Source organism: Hyperoodon ampullatus (assembly GCF_949752795.1).
Source record: "Hyperoodon ampullatus genome assembly, contig: scaffold_643, whole genome shotgun sequence".
In the NCBI taxonomy this organism is placed as follows: domain Eukaryota; kingdom Metazoa; phylum Chordata; class Mammalia; order Artiodactyla; family Ziphiidae; genus Hyperoodon; species Hyperoodon ampullatus.
In genome coordinates this window covers 37,520-55,597 of record NW_027640418.1, presented here as the reverse complement: position 1 = coordinate 55,597, position 18,078 = coordinate 37,520, and the positions used below count along the sequence as shown (strand labels likewise).

Here is an 18,078-nt window from a genome sequence, read left to right as displayed (position 1 = left end):
ATTCCCTGTACATTTTTCAATTTGGGGTTTTATACTTAATATCCAATGGAATGTGCAGTAACATGCCATGTCCTACAGTGAATCAGAAAACGTTCACTAAAGGAACTCACAGAGAAAGCCATTCTTATCCTTTAGACCATGTAACTGGGCATATATAAATATATATTTAGGGCTTCCCTGGTGGCGCAGTGGTTAAGAATCCTCCTGCCAATGCAGGGAACACGGGTTCAAGCCCTGGTCTGGGAAGATCCCACATGCCGCGAAGCAACTAAGCCCATGCGCCACAACTACTGAGCCTGCGCTCTAGAGCCCGTGAGCCACAACCACTGAGCCCACGTGCCACAACCACTGAAGCCCACGCGCCTAGAGCCCATGCTCTGCAGCAAGAGAAGCCACCGAATGAAGAAGCCTGCGCACCACAACGAAGAGTAGCCCCCGCTCACCGCAACTAGAGAAAGCTCTTGCACAGCGGACAAAGACCCAACGCAGCCAAAAATAAATAAGTTTATTTTAAAAATAAATAAATAAATATATATATATATTCAAAGTCCTTCAACTTTGTTGGCAGAAACCTCTTGGTGAGTTTACAGAAAAATGTCTCCTAAAATAGCTGCAAGAGACATATGAGCAGATATAAATGTTTTACATCTAAGAGCAAATCTTCTGAAGCATCTGAAAAAAAAATCTCTTCTGGCTATAAACAAAATTTGGAATAATATTTTATAGTCTTATGGAGTCACACTTTCAAAAGAACTTATTAATCTTTCTTGAAGGTTTTATATTTCTTCATTTTCTGTCCCTCATAAATTTCAGAAGTGGAAACTGGTCACTCAACTTGTCCTTTCATCTTCTTTGAATTTAGTGCCAAATCTCATAGCTCCTTCTCTACATCTGTAACTGTATTTTGGTTCAGTAAAACAAGGCAGGATTGCCGGGAAGGCGGGGGCTTTCCAAGTTCTTGTTCAGGGTTCAAAAAAAAAAATAGGTCTGCTAAAATAGTTTAACTGGAATATATTAGAAACTAACATCAAAGAAGTAATTCTTAAACTTTTTTTTTTTTTTTGGCCGCACTGGGCAGCTTGCGGGATCTTAGTTCCCTGACCAGGGATTGAACCCAGGCCCTCGGCAGTGAAAGCACAGAGTCCTAACCACTGGACCGCCAGGAAATTCCCTGAACTTTTTAAATGGAAGGTAATGCCCGAGATAAAAACTTGCTGCTTTCTACATATTTTAAAAGATGTATTAACTCCTAAATTGAAGTTATTCTCCAGTGCCATCTCCCTGTTAGGCATCAGTAAGAAGTGAATAGTGAATACCCTCAACAGCTTGTCATGCCGAGGCAACTAACTAATTCCTTTAGAGCAGAACTTCAAGGGACAAATCGAGGGGAGGAGTGTGAGCAAGTGTGACGCTGTCACAGTTACCCATGGTGGACCCCACCCAGGTCCCACCCGCCTCTCCACGCCCCAATTCCCCAGACCCAGACCATCAGACAACACTCTGATCCTGATTCTACTCTCCCTGAGAGTCTCTACTGTAGGTAACTCCTGGAGTCAGGCAGCGGACTCCCTCATGCGTTTCTGCAGGTTTCCGAGCCCTCTTTCTGCAGGAAGATCCTCTATCTCCCAGGAAGCCCACTCCCGCTACAATCCACTCAGCCACAAACACAACCCAGGCAGTCTCTAAGAAAGGGGAGCCACCCAAAGCATCCCGAGACCCCGCAGGAAGACCCGCACAATGAATTAACGACACATCCCATCACTGCAACCACTCCAGGAAAGCCGTGCGTCCCAGCTAAGGAATCTGAGACTGTTACACTCAACCTTCTCCCTAAACCATAGACACATGCTGGTTTAAGGATGACATAAACAACTTTAACCAAGACCAAACGCCTAAATTAAAGTGACGATGGATGGAAAGTCACATATTTGCTAACTGTTCCACATCGGTATTGAAAGATCTAATGAGACGAAAAGTAAGCTATTTTTGAAATATCAAGCTTTCCTGCTCTGCAAACAGTAGCTGCTAGCATTACACTGGGGAGTCTGGATTGGAATCCTACCTCTGCTGCTTACAAGCTGTAGAGCCTGGGGTAATAAATCAACCTTCCCTAAGGTTCCATTCCTCGCCTGTAAAACGGCACTCGTAACAACGTCCACCTTAGAGCCTGCTTCAAGGACAAGTGCACTACTTATTAAAATGGTGCACGCCACACAGGCAGCAAGTCCTCAAGCCCTGTCATCTCATCACCCCACCTTCCAAATCAGCACAACTCACCAACATCATCAATAGGTGTGTCTTAATATGCTTTGAACTAAAAACTTTGACATTTTTACATTTAAAGTTTTTAGATCACATAGAAGACTTTTATAAAACCATATAAACTATACTAATAAACTATCTAATAGAATAAATAAAATATACTAAAATTATAATAAATGTATAATTTAAATTATAAATATAGTAAAATATATTCTAAAATTTACACATTAAAATTATAATTAAATTATAATAGAAGAATATATTAATAAATTATCAATTTCAGTGGCCAAAATTAAAAATAAGTCTCCTAAAACCAGCAATGATGTACACTTCTTGCACAAAGCATTAATATACAAACTCTAACTTATGTGACTTTCAACCCTTGGGTTCAAATATGATGCCAAACATACAATCAAGTGGGAAACCATCCTTCACCAACAAATGACCAGGAGGAGTGCAGAATACACACGTGACTTAAACACGCTTCTCCTGAGACCTTGAGCAATCACAAATAAGTTCTAAGCCAAAAAGATATGAGAAACTGATGTTTTTCACCTCTTGCCGGGGTAGTATAATTTTGGCAGCGTTAACCCCACCACAGCTAAAAGACTGAGCTTCAGGATAAAAACCTATTCCTCTCCTTACAGTCATATTAATTAAAGGCCTTTTCGTATTCCTAAGTAACGCAGGCATAATGACAACAGGATGAACTCTAACTAAGGCTAAAAGAATGAAAGTGAAACCATCTGGCAATTAACTGCAAACAGTTCATTGCAAACAATATTTTCATATTCTTAACTAATAATCAACACCACAGTAAAGCAGGAAGACAGAAAAAAAAGGAGATGTAACATTTTATTACATAATTTTCTCTAAAAATGTTTCAGAAAGATTAAGGGAAAAAAGTATGCCCTATCACATATTTTATAAGCGTGGCTAGGATCCAGGTCGCATGGGTGCTTTAAAAAAATACACACATAAACACACACACAAATGTATACACACACAGGAAACTCACCATCACTTAAAAAGGCAAATGACAGCATGCTCACATCAAGAGCTCTGCTCATCTCCCAGACACTCTCATCGTTTCATTCTCCCATTTTCCGTTTCTGCCATTGCCCCCTTTTCAACTACATCTCTTGAGTATGCTGAAAGTGTATTTCACAACAGAAGAGACGAAATAATACCAAGTGTTCCAGGTCACGTGCAACCAGTACCAAAAAAGGAGGTGATGAGATCTGTGGACTTTTTTTTTAAAGGGTTCACAAACTCACTAGAAACAGAAACATTAAGACATCCTGGAATAGTTTCCAATTAGGCACTGAATAGTGAGACTCGGCCCAGCTGCTCATCTACGCACTAACATTGAACTTTCCATGAGTTGTGTCACCTGCATTCACCCCCAACAGTGAGCATTAGGTGGAGTCTCGTCAACAAATGCGCTTGGGACCAGCCTCCCCTGCACCATAAACCAGCAAAGGTGTGTGCTTCAGTCAGATGAACGAGGGCCACAGCAGGTCCCTGATGACACCAGTGCTCTTGACCCTGCCTATACACCAGGATCACCTGGCTTAAAATGCCAATGCCAGGTCCCATCCCCAGCATCGCCCAGGAAATTGGCCTGGGGAGCACATGGGTGCTGGGATTTTAGTGTTCCAGGTGGTTCTAACGTGCGGTCACTCTGTTGGACTCAGTTCCACTGGGGTCACAATGACTTTGTTCTGCAAGTTCTGCTGCAATTTACAAATTAGATCAACTGTGAGAAGAAATGCTTTTTGCAGACAGATGGAATGACTTTTAGACTATGATCGCATACAGATGCCTACTTCCTGGTAGCTAGGCCACCACTGCATGTATTACTACAGATGCTTTCATTTAATCCCGGTGTGAGTCTGAAAGGCATCCTTTCTATTCCATCCCTTTACAGGTGGTCACTTGGCTGCTGCCTGAATCTACCTGCCCATGACAAGTAGGTAGGTATTTCACCCACAAGGCTCCAGCTCCCCCGTAATTAATCATGCACTGGTCCTTCTATGGAGGATACAGGTATCTAAAGACAACTATCAAAGCTCCCTCGGACTCCAGCTTCTTCTCCTCCTTACGTTGTTTCCAGACCCTCACCCTTCCGGTTACCCTCCTAAGTGCTAGTGTCAATACCCATCTTCAGCCAGTGCCATGAGAACCCGGGCACACCACTTCCGATGCCATGGCCACCGCACTGGGCATGGTAAACACTGCCTGTCGTTTCCCCCTCCCCGGTCCCCCAGCCAGGGCACAGTGAAGACTACACTGCCAGTGGGTCTGGTCACATGACCTGTCCTGGCCAATGGTATGTGTTGCATGTCACAGCCAGAATATAAGGGCATGTGATTCTCTAGTCTTTTTTCCCTACTGCAGGGGCACCTATGTTGAGATGATGGGGGTGAAAGAAACGGTCTTGATCACTGAGTCACTGGAAGGAGAGCTGCCCCAGAGAACTCCTCACACCTGTAACAAACTCTGCACGGGCAAGAAATAAGCATTTCTCGTACAAATCAATGGGCTCTAGGGGCTTTTACTGCTACCTAGGGTACACCAACGGTTCTCAAAGTGGAGACCTATAAGAAATGCAAGTTATCAGGCTCCATCTCAGACCTACTGCATCAGAAACTGTGGGGGGGATGGAACCCAGAAATGAAGATTTTAACAAGGCCTCCCCCAGGGGATTCAGATGCACAGTCAAGTTTTGAGAACTACTAGCTAGATTACAGTGCCAAAGCAAAGGGCATTTGCTCCCTTGATGTGGATGCTATCTCTGCAGCCACAGAGGATGGTGGTCTTAAGATGGGCAAACAAAGGTGGAATGTTTTTTCATGTAAGATAACTAAACCCTATCTTCTCCACATAATATCAGTGTGCTTGATTTTTTAAAACCTAAATGAAACATCTGTGTTTACTTGTTAAGATTTACCTTGTGAAATCCCCCCCCAGTTTCTTTCCCTACAGTCAAAAGTCATTGATAGAAATATTGGGTAAAATCTGATCCAAAATGGAAGTTTTCTCTCCAACAGAGCAATGAATCATGAGTCAGCTATAAATTCAACGTCTCATCTAGGCCCTTCTGTGCAAGCCTACACAAAGCAGTACTGAGTGACTCTGTCAAAGGTTGTGCGAAACCCAGTTACTCTCCATCTCTGGTGTTACTCTACCTACCACCAAGTACCCTGGTAAACAGAGGAAAATAAAACTTACCTGGAACTACCTGTAGTTAGGATTCACCACATTCTTTTTCCTGGTGCTCAGAACCAAGCTACTCAACAACCTGTTCTCTGAAATGGTTGGGCTCCATAAGGCCAGAGAAAGAATTCAAACCCAAGTCTGTCAGGCTCTGAAACCCCAGGCTCCTCCCAATTTCTAGACACAGAACTGGACCACATTTATACCTCGAGAGAACCTCAGAAAGTCTCAGAAGGTCCATTTTGATGGCATCTGAGTCCCAGAATTCAGTAAATGCAAATCTGCTTTAGGATCTTTCTATTTAAAAGTTAATAATGGTCCCTTGATGGGTAGGGGTACCTGGCAGCAAATGAGAAAATGGCTACAGTTATCATAGATCACTGAGCAATTCTCAAGATATGAACAAGTACAGACAACTTTCACTTTTTTATTTACTATCAGGTGCCTTAAATTCTAGATTTATTTGATCTGTGAGAATGACCTCAGACACTATCTCATTGAGGGGATCCTGATTTGAGGTCCCTAGGACACCCCTAGAGCAACCAAGAAATTATCTCAGGAGGTACGTGAGGTCCTAAAATTGTATATAAAATTCTGTGTATTTGTACATTTATCTGGAAGAAGGCTCACAGCTTGGATGAGATCACTGGATTAATAATACTGATAAGCTCATCTTTCTGATTTTATATTTGAGAATAGTTTAAGTTCCTCGTTGAACAGGCTTAAAGCTTCTGTAAATGATACAAGAAGCTGAAACACTTGACAAGTGGCTGGATTTCAGGGACTGGAATACAGGCAAGAAACCAGAGCTATAAACAGAGATTTGGAAGTTATCTGCACATATACTGATATATATGAGAAGCGAAGCTGTGAGGATACCTGAAACTTCCCAGAGAGAGAATTACCAGGAGAAAACGCAGGACAGAGTGTACTGTTTCGCACTTAAGAGTAGAAAATGCTTTTAGGAAGAACTGTCAGTCGGGTGAAATACTGCAGTGGGTCAGGGACGTAAAGATGGAGAAATGACCACCTGCCTCGACAAGGAGGTCACGAGTGAGGTGGGTCTGGTGACAGAGCCCGCAGCGGTCAGCTGAGGAGCACAGGGGGTGGAAATGTGAGGACGGCAGGGTGCCTGCTGGCTGTCCGGAGGAAGGAGAGAGAAAAAAAGGGGGCAGGAGATCTGAGGTTTGGGGACAGGAGGGAAGAAGGAAGGAGTGGGAACAGACACCAGGACGTCTGTAGGTGGGGTGTGGAAGCAGAGGGCCCAGTCTGACTCAGCGCGGAGAACTCACGCTTTGGTTTCTGACTCAAGTTCAACACTCTTTTCATTTCAAAACAGCTTATAAAGACGTGTCTTTCCTTCCCTCCCCACCTCCCTTTGGTTCTTTTAGGAGGCCCAAAAGAACAGAATTGAAGCTGTAATCTAATCTGATGTGCCTCACTCCAGAAGGCAGAGAGTCTCAACTTCTTCAAAGCTAATCCTAAAATCCTGCTAAGCTAAACATTCCCTCGGTGACGAGCGGCGCCCGAACGTAAGGGCTCACACCGCGTGCGCGGCGCGCATGCGCACACGGCCGGCTGTGGTCCCGCAGGAATGTGTGACATTTCATCCCACCAACTCTTTCGCCGAGCTGTCTCTTCATGTTATATTCTAAACCCAATAATTGTCAGACATGCAAGATAATTAAAAAAAAAAAAAAGAAAAGAATTCTGAAAGGTTCCAAGTTGGTTACAGAAATCTCAAATGTATAAGAAATGAACGGTTCGGACTACCAGATAATTATTACCGTCTGCTCTTGTTTCAACATTTGTTAAATCCAGTTTGGGTGCCAAGAAAAGAATACGTTTCCTAGAATCATCACACTGGGCTCTGAAAGAACTACAGGTCGTGTATTTATATAGTAGGTTTATCAAGTATTGCTGCAAAAGAACTACCAAATATTTAGCACGAATATTCTAAGATGCTACAGCCCATGAGGGGAGCCTAAGGTTGAGACAGTTAAATGAGCGATGTGCTTGCTACTAAAGCCATTTATATTCTATAAGTAACTAATTCTTTTTTTGTGTGTGTGTGGTACGTGGGCCTCTCACTGTTGTGGCCTCTCCGTTGCGGAGCACAGGCTCCGGACGCGCAGGCTCAGCGCCCATGGCTCACAGGCCCAGCCGCTCCGCGGCACGTGGGATCCTCCCGGACCGGGGCACGAACCCGTGTCCCCTGCATCGCAGGCGGACTCTCAACCACTGCGCCATCAGGGAAGCCCTAACTAATTCTTATATGAGGAGATACTGAATTAAGTGTAGCTAGACAAAATATAATAAAAAAACATCTTTTTGCCATCTGTGATCATTGTGATGAATGCTCAAAGGCAAGTTTACATTGTTGGGATGGCAGGAAGGCCAAACATGCCAGCTTCATGAGTACCTCAAACAGCATAAATAAGAATACAAAGTAATGCTTTTAATTAATTTGTACATGCTATAGAAACAGACTTTTCAAGGATCTAGTATATACTAATCACAAACCAATTCTTATGCACTTTTTACACAGGTTCCCCAAGAATAACTATTTGGTTTTATTGGCTTAAATTAAAGCAATAAGATGGTTTCTTTAAAAGTACAGTGTTGGGCCTCCCTGGTGGCGCAGTGGTTGAGAGTCCGCCTGCCGATGCAGGGGATACGGGTTCGTGCCCCGGTCTGGGAGGATCCCACATGCCGCGGAGCGGCTGGGCCCGTGAGCCATGGCCGCTGAGCCTGCGCATCCGGAGCCTGTGCTCCGCAACGGGAGAGACCACAACAGTGAGAGGCCCGCGTACCGCAAAAAAAAAAAAAAAAAAAAAAAAGTACAGTGTTATCTGAACCAAAAGTAGGACAAGCTGGTATTAGGTGCCTCAGGATGTGAAACAAAAATACAGCAACGATGACGTATTCCCATCTAAAAAATTCAACCTGAATCTAATCCAATTTCTGGGAATTATGGGATAAAGAGAAACAAACAATGTCAAAAGGAAGCAATTACCTAAGTCCAGAAATGTGAGGGACAACTACAGGACAGATAACCCAATTTTTCCAACATATACAGCAGATTAAAAAATAAAACAAAATGTCAGAAGGAATGCTAGAGAATAAGAGATTTAAGTTATACAACAACCAAATGCAAAGCAGACTCTTTGGATCCTAACTGGAACAAACCAACTTTGAGACAATGAGAGTAATATTAAAAAATAATCTTGCTAGTTTTATTAAGTCTAATAATGGGCATTAAAAAAATCCATAATAGTTAGAGATGTATACTTATTATTTTAAAAAGAAAAAATAGCACACTCAGATTTTTCAGAGATTTTGAGTTACAGAGCTTCTCCTGGATGGTTTATGGATGAGGTCCTTCTCCTATCACCAAACTCAGGAGAGAATCACAGAAGTCAGACAAATGTTACAAACAGTTTTCAAAACACCCACTTTCTTTCTCTCCTCCTTTCTCCTTTATGTGTCATAGAGCTAACAGGCAAATTCAAATGTTTTTAACCTTGGTTTATCATGGTTCTCCGTTTCCTCAGCTATAAACACGGGTGTGGTGGAAAACTCCCTGCTGGCCTCGAGGAGCACAAGTGAAGGCATTATCAGCAAAATCACACAACAAGATTATAAGGACTTGGAGAGTCTTTTTTTAAAAATTCTTTTGGCCACGCCACGAGGCATGTGGGATCTTAGCTCCCCTATCAGGGATCGAACCCGTGCCCCCTGCAATGGACGTGCAAAGTCTTAACCACTGAACACCAGGGAAATCCCAGAGAGTCCATTTTATAGATTAAGAAACTGAGGCTCACAGATAATGAGTGATTTTAGAGGTCATCCTACTAATTACCGGCAGAGCCAAGCAAGCACCCACGTCTTGGAGTGTCCTCCTTACACTGACAGGGAGGATTTCACTCGTCACTTACCTTCCCATGCTCCTTCCTCACGTGGGAAATGTAAACATCTCTTTGTGTGAATAACCGGTCACACTCCCAACACGTCCACCCAGGACTGGCCACTTTCTTGGGTTCCAAAGATTTTTTCACGGGTGATGGGGATTTCTTTTCCAATTTCTCTTTCCCGTTCACGGATCTGGTGTCCTCTTTGTTTTGATTTGCTGAATTTTGAGTTGTAGGCTTAATGCTCAAAGGCAAGTTTATACCCAAGTTTGGAGGCCCTTCAATACTTTTCAATGTTCCATGCATAGACTATGTTATAAAAAAAAAAAAGAAATATCTTTCACAAGTCACACCACTAAAAGAAAGCACATGTGGACTATCTTACTACATTATAGACATTTCAGTATGATTTTATTTTCACTCAGAAATATTTCTTAATATAGCAAGATGAAAATCTAAGCAAAATATACACATATAAAGAACTAAAGGAGTATTAACTTTTACAGTTGCTCTAAGTTATGCGTTTCTTGTTCCAAATAATTTTTAAAAGCTTATTTGCTTGTGCCATTTTAAAATTTGAAAAGAAAGACTTCTGTATTGAGTCCAAATCATTCCTGGCACTCTCTCATCCCCCAATGTACCAGAGTGAGTCCTCTCTACCACAGACCACTTCTGGTGAAGAACACTTTACTTTCACATCTACCCAGAAATGTTTAAATAGGCTAATATACTGGTAGGGGTTCAAAACCCTTAGCTAACCAACTTTAACAAACACCTGAGACCAATGTGTTAATAGCAAACCTTTCTCCTTCCCTTGAATGTCTTTCACATTCTTGAAATACTTCTTACAGTTTGGGGTTTTGCTGGGGGGATTTTTGGTAATTTTAATCTCTCTACCCCTATCCCAATCCATCCCTTCTTACTGACAGCACCCAGACATGTGAACTACACACAGTAGCTGCTCAAAAAGCCTTTCTAAATTGCCTGTTTATTATCGTTAACATAGTAGCCTCCATAGCCTCAACTTAAAACTCACAGGATTTCAAATTCCACTGGCGTAAAACTAGTGCAATTTGATCCTGAAGACCTCACTTTGGTTTTTGTTTTGTTTGTGTTCTAGAAGGCTGGAGTCCAAAAAAAGCAAGCAAGCAAATATGTCTGTGCCTCAATTTACAATTTATCTTTGGATGGGGCTGTCTCCTATCAGTATCCTCCGAGTTCTTGAATCTTCAGAAAGACAACAGGACATGTCCTAACTCGTGTTAGCACGGCTAGTGCCCTGGGCCACAGAGGCTCACACTGCACAGACCTCAGCTCCCGACTCTGAGCGTTCAGGTAAGAAGCTGTTCCTCTGGCGAACTCACCAGCATACTTTCTCAAGGCAGGCTCTTCTCTAAATAGTACCAAGAATTAACCAACCTTCTTCAATACTGTCTCACCCCAGAGGGAAAAATGGGGCTTCTATAATTTCCTCATGAGCAGAGGTTATAGGTCTCCCCAGACAATCGTTAAACTGGGCTGTGAAAAGGGCCTGGGCTGAATGTCTAATGTGCCTTTGCAAAGAGAAGATCTGGGGAGAGACGTCCTCTCTTGACACCAAAAACTGTGCATTTGCTTCTTTTCCACCATGCAGTGCAGAGGCCTCTGTGTTTAAATGGTCCTTTTCAAAACAGAAGCCAAATTTTTACATTTTTAACCATTTAAAACCCAAAGAAAACAAACCCCAAATCTTCTGACATACTTTTCATAAGGTTCTAGGCAAATGCACTTTTACTAACTAAAAAGTTGAAGAGAGGGTAAAGTATCAAAGTATTTTAAGATAGCCTTATGCTACAGAAACTCCAGAAAAGCAGCAAAAAGTTCTGCTGTGACCACAGAGTAATGGAATGTGTGCAAAAATGAGAATTTCTGATTTACTCATTTTGTTTTTATATTTTAAGTAAAAATAAAATTATTTTTTAAGGATGAATTTTTTTTTTAATAAAAGAAATACAACTTAATTCTTCTGGAATTAATGCTTCCTTAGCTCCTGCAACAATAAAAAACCTGAATGACTATAACTTGAAGGTTTACTTTAAATGCAGATGCCAACATGGAGCACAGGGGTCCCACACAGTGAATAAATCCACATTGCGGTAGAACAAAGAAATGATACAAATTGGATTAAATTGGGCAAATAAAAATCTACCTCTAAATAAATATGTATGTAGAGAAACAGGGTTCCTGGGCTCCTTTCTCTTAATTTCTTCCTCATGAAAAACTGAACAGCACTGGTATCAGACAACGTAAATAAATTCACAAGCTAGATATATACATACATTTAAAAAACAAAAACAGGGTGCCCCTAAAACTATCTTTATTCTTACCCAGCCCCAAACACATAAAGGCAGGATAATATTTTCGAACATACAGAACACACTTGAAATAAGAACATCAGTGAACATTCCCACTGTTTTTGTATCATGGAGTCTCGTGAAGGTTCGGATGAATAAAAACAATTCTCTCCTCCTTGTGGCCACAGGGTTTTACCAGTCTTCTTCAGTCTCTATTTCTTGGAACCTTGTATTCCTCCAAATTCACTATTAACACAAGGAAGACCCTAACCACAGAGTCGGATGACCCCACTTCCAGATGTAACATGAGCTCCAGAAAGCAAATAAATACCTTAAAAGCCTCTTAAGAAGCAACTTTTCTTCTTTTCCTCACACCCCACCCAACCCGCATATCGTACATGTAAAATATCTGGGTCTAATTCCAATGTCCCTGTGTTTTTATTAGCAGTATGTAGAGTTCTTCCTGATGATTCATTAAATATTTATTGTCAAGATAATTTTGTAATTTTCGTAAGAATCTTTAAAACATCTTAAGAGGATTTTATCGTACTTAAAGTGAGAATGATGAAACACTCCTCCCATGCATTTTATTCGCCCTAGTAATGCCACGCCGTCACTGCCTTCACCTGGCTTCTAGTGAGTGGCCTCTCTGAGAGGTTTTAGGCAGTTATGCTCATATACACTCAACACGGGAACTTTCAAGAATTAAGAGTCCGTTCATTTAACTAACATGAGGTTAGAATAATTTAGAGACTTGGTTTGCTCTTTAAACTGACCTTTTCTGTATAATACATTTAAAAACAGAAAAACTAAGAGAAAGAGAGATTGAGTTTATGATAATACTGGGTCTGTTGTCTCTCTTTGTAAAAAGGAAGTCACTTTAATCTCTGAGAGCCGATGGATATTATCTCCTAATGACACAGGAATCAAATTGCTTAACCTCTCACAGTGGACAGTTAAGAGGCTAGGACTAAGCTCTGTCCTTAGTGAGCTTAAAAGGCTATAAAGAGATTTAGGTGCCCCTTTTGGGGATTGGAGAGTGGGTCGTCCGAACTGGACATTTATTCATTTCATTAACTGAACATCCAGCAGGTGCCAGATACTGTGCTGTATCCTGGACATTTCACTGTCAGTTTACATGCAAACTTGATTTAAAAAAAAAAAGACTACAAGATCCAGGGCATCAATTATAATGCAAACTTAACTGCCTAAGTAATTTCAAGGGAAAACCTTCATTTTTCTAAACACACCAATATTTATACAAATTGACATAATTCATCAAAGTCCCTGTCTATTTCTAAATCCTACATAACACCAAGTTCTCAAAAAAGTAAACTTCACAGCCTTCATTTTCACATATGGGGGGAAAAAAACCCCTAAAGCTTTGATTATTCTTTTAAAGTCAGGGCATGCATTTGTTACTTTGCTTTGATTTTTCATGGTATGCAAACCAGGGCTCGGGAATAAAAAGCATCCCTCAGTTAAGTGAACTCGTGATGACAGCATGTTGTAAATTGCTCATTACCAACGACCAGCGTCCATCCCTTCCTTCGACAGAGCACATGCTTTACCGTAATCTGCAGCTCAGCCTTGAATTATGACCAATGAATGGATCTGCAGTTCATTTAAAGGACGTAAGAGATGTGCACACACCTTGATATGGTCCATCATGAGTTGCTTCTGTGCATATAAGAGAGAACAGTCTGGACACTTGAAAACAGACACCTTCTGGTTTTCGATGTGTTGGTCAAAGTGGCGATACAGCAGGGTTTGCAGGGTAAATACAGTGTCACACATGGAACACTTATATATTATTCTAAAACAGAAGAGGTGCAGGGAAATGTCAGTCAGCCCTCGTCTCTCAGGCCAAAGGAACCACTACTTCACATCCAAGAATTCAGGAGGCAGAAGCAGCAAGAACAAACAAACACAATAAAAAGAATAGAGCAGTTTAGCTTTGAAACAAACTTTCAAAGGCAGCTGGCATCACTGGAGTGCAGCTCAACTTAACATTCTGGGTATAGAGGCACTGGACCACATTTGTTTAGAAATCATTCTACTACACACAGATCTACAACTGACACATTTTTACAAGGTCTTTACTTGTAAGCTACTTTAACACAGAGCAAAAGCATCCTTGATTTTTTTTTTTTAATATTTTTAAAGATCAGACAAGGAACACAGCCTGATGGTGGTACCCTAACTTGAGAGAATTTGACTGATGAACTAAGCAGGCCCACACATCTTGGATGCCTGAACACACTGTTACTTGTTGCAAGTTTTCTTTCAGAGTTAGTAGTAATTTTACACTTGAATGTCACTATTTCTGTACCTGTTCTTAACAATGAAAGCCCTGCACCAGGAAGCAATTATGCATGAAAATAAAGACACATAAAAGAAAATCCACAAATCAAATGTTGCTTCAACACCTGAATGTCTATTGTGCTCTAAATGGTTTAAAATACTCACTGTCCACTACAAACCATTTCCCTACCTAATATGTTACTACCAAGCAGCCTCCTTAAGTTAATTCAGCAGCTCTGAACCTTTTGGACATAATTCCTTTATCCATCCACGCTTTCCTCTGGCCCTCAGGGGAGAGTCCTCTGGGAGAGAGTCCTCCCCGCTGCCAACCTTTGCCCCCAGAGATTTGCTGGGTCACTGGTGAGCGCGTCTGCCCACAGGAGGTCACCCTTTCCCAATAGGGTCGTCCTGGGCCTTAAGGGAGGCCCTAGGGACACCTGTGTTTCCTCTGAAGAACCAGGAGCACCAGAACAAAGAATCCCAAAGAGCAGCTTAGCAAAATGGCAGAGAAACACTGACCAAAGGTGTGAGCCACATGAGAAAGAAAAAGCTGAGGTTTTGTTTGCTATTTCTACAGAAAAGTTAAAAAAAAGGAATGGCTTTCTTCTTGAAACCACTTGTCTCCTCGTAGGGTCTTAAGAGAGCACTTCTCACGTACCTTTGGAACTCACTCTCTATTTCTATACCCCAAAATTATAGATTTAACTTGTTTTCTCTTTTTCCACATGAAATTTATAAATTTAATTGGCGTGAGTGACATGTTTTTAGAAGGTCCTGACATGTCAGTTACCCTGGCACAGAGCACAAGCACCCTTGATGGGAGAAAGGGTTTTTTTTTTTAAGATCAGACAAGGTTTACAGGATTTCATCATTCAGCCCAAAGGTGGTACATTAATGATGTGTCACCCTTAAGTCTACCAGATGCGACAAAGATGTGCATCTCCTCACTGTCTGAAATAGCTCAGAGCTGGAAATAACCCAAACGTCTAGTAATCTAAGTAGTTAAATAAGAGCAATAATGTATGAATTTTTAAAAATTATGATGCGGACATATACCAATAACATGGAATGATCTTCATGCAAATTAAAAAACAGGTAACCAGGGCTTCCCTGGTGGCACAGTGGTCGGGAGTCCGCCTGCCGATGCAGGGGACACGGGTTCGTGCCCCGGTCCGGGAGGATCCCACATGCCGTGGAGCGGCTGGGCCCGTGAGCCATGGCCGCTGAGCCTGTGCGTCCGGAGCCTGTGCTCCGCAACGGGAGAGGCCACAACAGTGAGAGGCCCACGTACCGCAAAAAAAAACAAACAGGTAACCAGACAGTATGTGGGATACGACCACATTTGTTTAAAGGGTACAGAAAAGAAACAGATGGTATATAACTATCGTCACCTCTGCTGGATGGTAATTTTTTATTGTTTTGCTTGCTTATACTTCCTGATTTTTCTGTAATTAGCAGAATAGCCTCAAGAAAAGTACTAAGACTTACTAGCTAGGCTAAGTATTTTCTCAGGACTCTATTCTCACACTTTCAGAAATAACTCCTTCATGAAAAATGGCACGGCTTGTTTTATTCATGCTACATTCCTTCAGATTTTGTTTGTTTTGCTTTGTTGCCGTCTACTGAACTGCAAAGAAAGTATAAAACAGGACATAATCTATTTACGTCAGCATTTTTCTGAGGAACAGGTTTTTGGTGTAATACTAGAATACACCCTACAAACCACTAACAAATAACCAGGGGGAGGGACTTCCCTGGTGGTCCAGTGGTTAAGAATCCTCCTTCCAATGCAGGGGACGCAGGTTCGATCCCTGGTCCGGGAACTAAGATCCCACATGCCGCAGAGCAGCTAAGCCCTCGCACTGCAATGAAGAGCCCGCGTGCCGCGACAAAAGATCCCACATACCACAAGGAAGGTCCCACGTGCCACAACTAAGACCCAATGCAGCCAAATAAAAAAATTTAAAAAAAAATTTGCTATCCTTTAAAAAAAAAAAACAGGGGGAAATGGTGACCTCACAGTGCAGAAATCTGGCCGCTGCCAACTGGACTAGATGATGGAGGGTAACATCCCTAGAAGGACAGGTAGGCGGTGAGCATCCTCGATGGGATTTGATGAGGAGATTCCTGCCAGAGTATGTATCCCGAGTCCAACTATGAGAAAGCGGGGCCGGGCCGGGAAGGAGGGTCATCCTCAGAACACAAGACCGGTATCCTCTGCTGGATGAGAGGGGGAAAGACTGAGCAACTGCTCCAGATGGAAGCACGCTGATGGGACAGGACAGTTTATTAAATGCAAAATGTGCTCCTGGACTAGATTTTGTACCAGAAAGAAAGAAATAAAAAAAGACAATATCTCAACAACTGGAGACATTTTCATGGGATCTATGAACTGGTTGGTAATGTAATCCACACTGGTTCCTGGTTGGGAGGCTAGATGGTGGTAATAACATTCACGAGTGTCCTTTTGGGGAGGAGAGGCAGACACACTCAAACATTTATGTCATCAAGCCCCATTATTCCTAAATAGGAGAGAGGGAGAGATACAGAAAGAAGACAATGAAAGGATGAAACGAATGTCAGAAATGCTAACAACTGGGGGATACGGGTGAAGGGGACGCACGAGTTCTCCACAGTGTTCTTCCAACTTTTCCATAAGATAGAAACGATTAAAAAATTAAAAACTGGTGCTAATGTCAAAAAAGAAAAGTCCAAATAAGGGTACCACGAACTTCACAGACATAGTGATAGACCATGACCACAGAGCAGACTCTCCAACTATTGCTACAGTGCAGGAAAGAACCACAGGGAGACTGGCAGGCAGAGAAGAGGGAGGGCTTTTGTTCAAGACAAGGAGACCAGGACTTCCCTGGTGGCACAGTGGTTAAGAATCTGCCTGCCGAGGCAGGGTACAAGGGTTCGAGCCCTGGTCCGGGAAGTTCCCACATGCTGTGGGGCAACTAAGCCTGTGCGCCAACTACTGAGCCTGCACTCTAGAGCCCACGAGCCACAACTGCTGAGCCCGCGCACCTAGAGCCCGTGCTCCACAACAAGAGAAGCCACCGCAAGGAGAGGCCCGCTCACTGCAATGAAGAGTAGCCCCCGCTCGACGCAACCAGAGAAAGCCCACGTGCAGCAACGAAGACCCAATGCAGCCAAAAATAAATAAATAAATAAATTTATTTTAAAAAAAAAGACAGGGAGACCAGTGCACACAAAGGCGGAGTCTACATGGGCACAGCATGCTGGGGACAGTGTGGCTGGATGCAGGGGAGGTACTTTGAAAGCTGAACCTGAAAGTTTGACTTGACCCAACTGCAAGACTGAGTGAATGGCAGGATAACTGGACTAGAACAAAGGAGAGAGGCGGTGGCTAAAAAAACCTGCAGGGGTGGGGAGGCAGGGGATGGAAGGTAGGGGAAGGAAAATAGGAGGTGGGAAGGAAAAAGTAAATCCAAAAGCCCACCCTCAATCAGGACAGAGTGCTACCCTTGAAACAAATGTAAAAACACACGAGTAAAGGATTCTAAGCTCAGAATTGCTGCCAACTGCCTCCATCACCACTGAGTGAGTACAGCCAGGTACAAGGCACCGTCTGAGTAGGACACGTCCCCACACCTCCATTAGGTGAATCTGCACCACTGCCCCCTCAAAGATGGGACACGGGCTCAGAGATTAGAGAATCTGCTTGATGCTGTGTAAATCCCAGGGCCGTGCTTTAAATTCAGCTTCGTTTGAATCAAAGTCCTCCACCACGCCGCTACTGTAGTTTTGTACTGTTTTATTTCTTAGGAACTTGCTCCAAAACTCCATCTCTTGGGACTTCCCTGGTGGTGCAGTGGTTAAGACTCTGCACTCCCAATGCAGGGGGCCCGGGTTGGACCCCTGGTCAGGGAACTAGATCCCATGTGCTGCAACTAAGAGTTCACATGCCACAACTGAGGAGCCTGCACGCCACAACTAAGGAACCGGCGAGCCGCAACTAAGGAGCCTGCCCAGTGCAACCAAATAAATAAATATTTTTTTTTTTAAAAAAAGGAAAGAAAGAA

General features: G+C 42.6%; 1 protein-coding gene across 4 annotated transcripts in view; it reads right to left on the bottom strand.

Annotated features, from left to right (window-relative positions):
* Positions 1-18,078, bottom strand: part of ZNF532 (zinc finger protein 532) — a gene marked incomplete at its 5' end in the record, with an annotated part of 63,748 nt that overhangs the window by 23,994 nt on the left and 21,676 nt on the right. For 2 of the 4 annotated variants that reach the window (XM_079728718.1, XM_079728719.1), the window contains 2 exons: positions 9,420-9,701; positions 13,379-13,541. The exons of 1 other annotated variant lie outside the window; for it this stretch is intronic. In XM_079728718.1, coding sequence (XP_079584844.1) covers positions 9,420-9,701; positions 13,379-13,541 — 445 coding nt within the window. The remainder of the gene's footprint in view (positions 1-9,419; positions 9,702-13,378; positions 13,542-18,078) is intronic. One more of the 4 variants, XM_079728720.1, reaches the window with a different exon arrangement.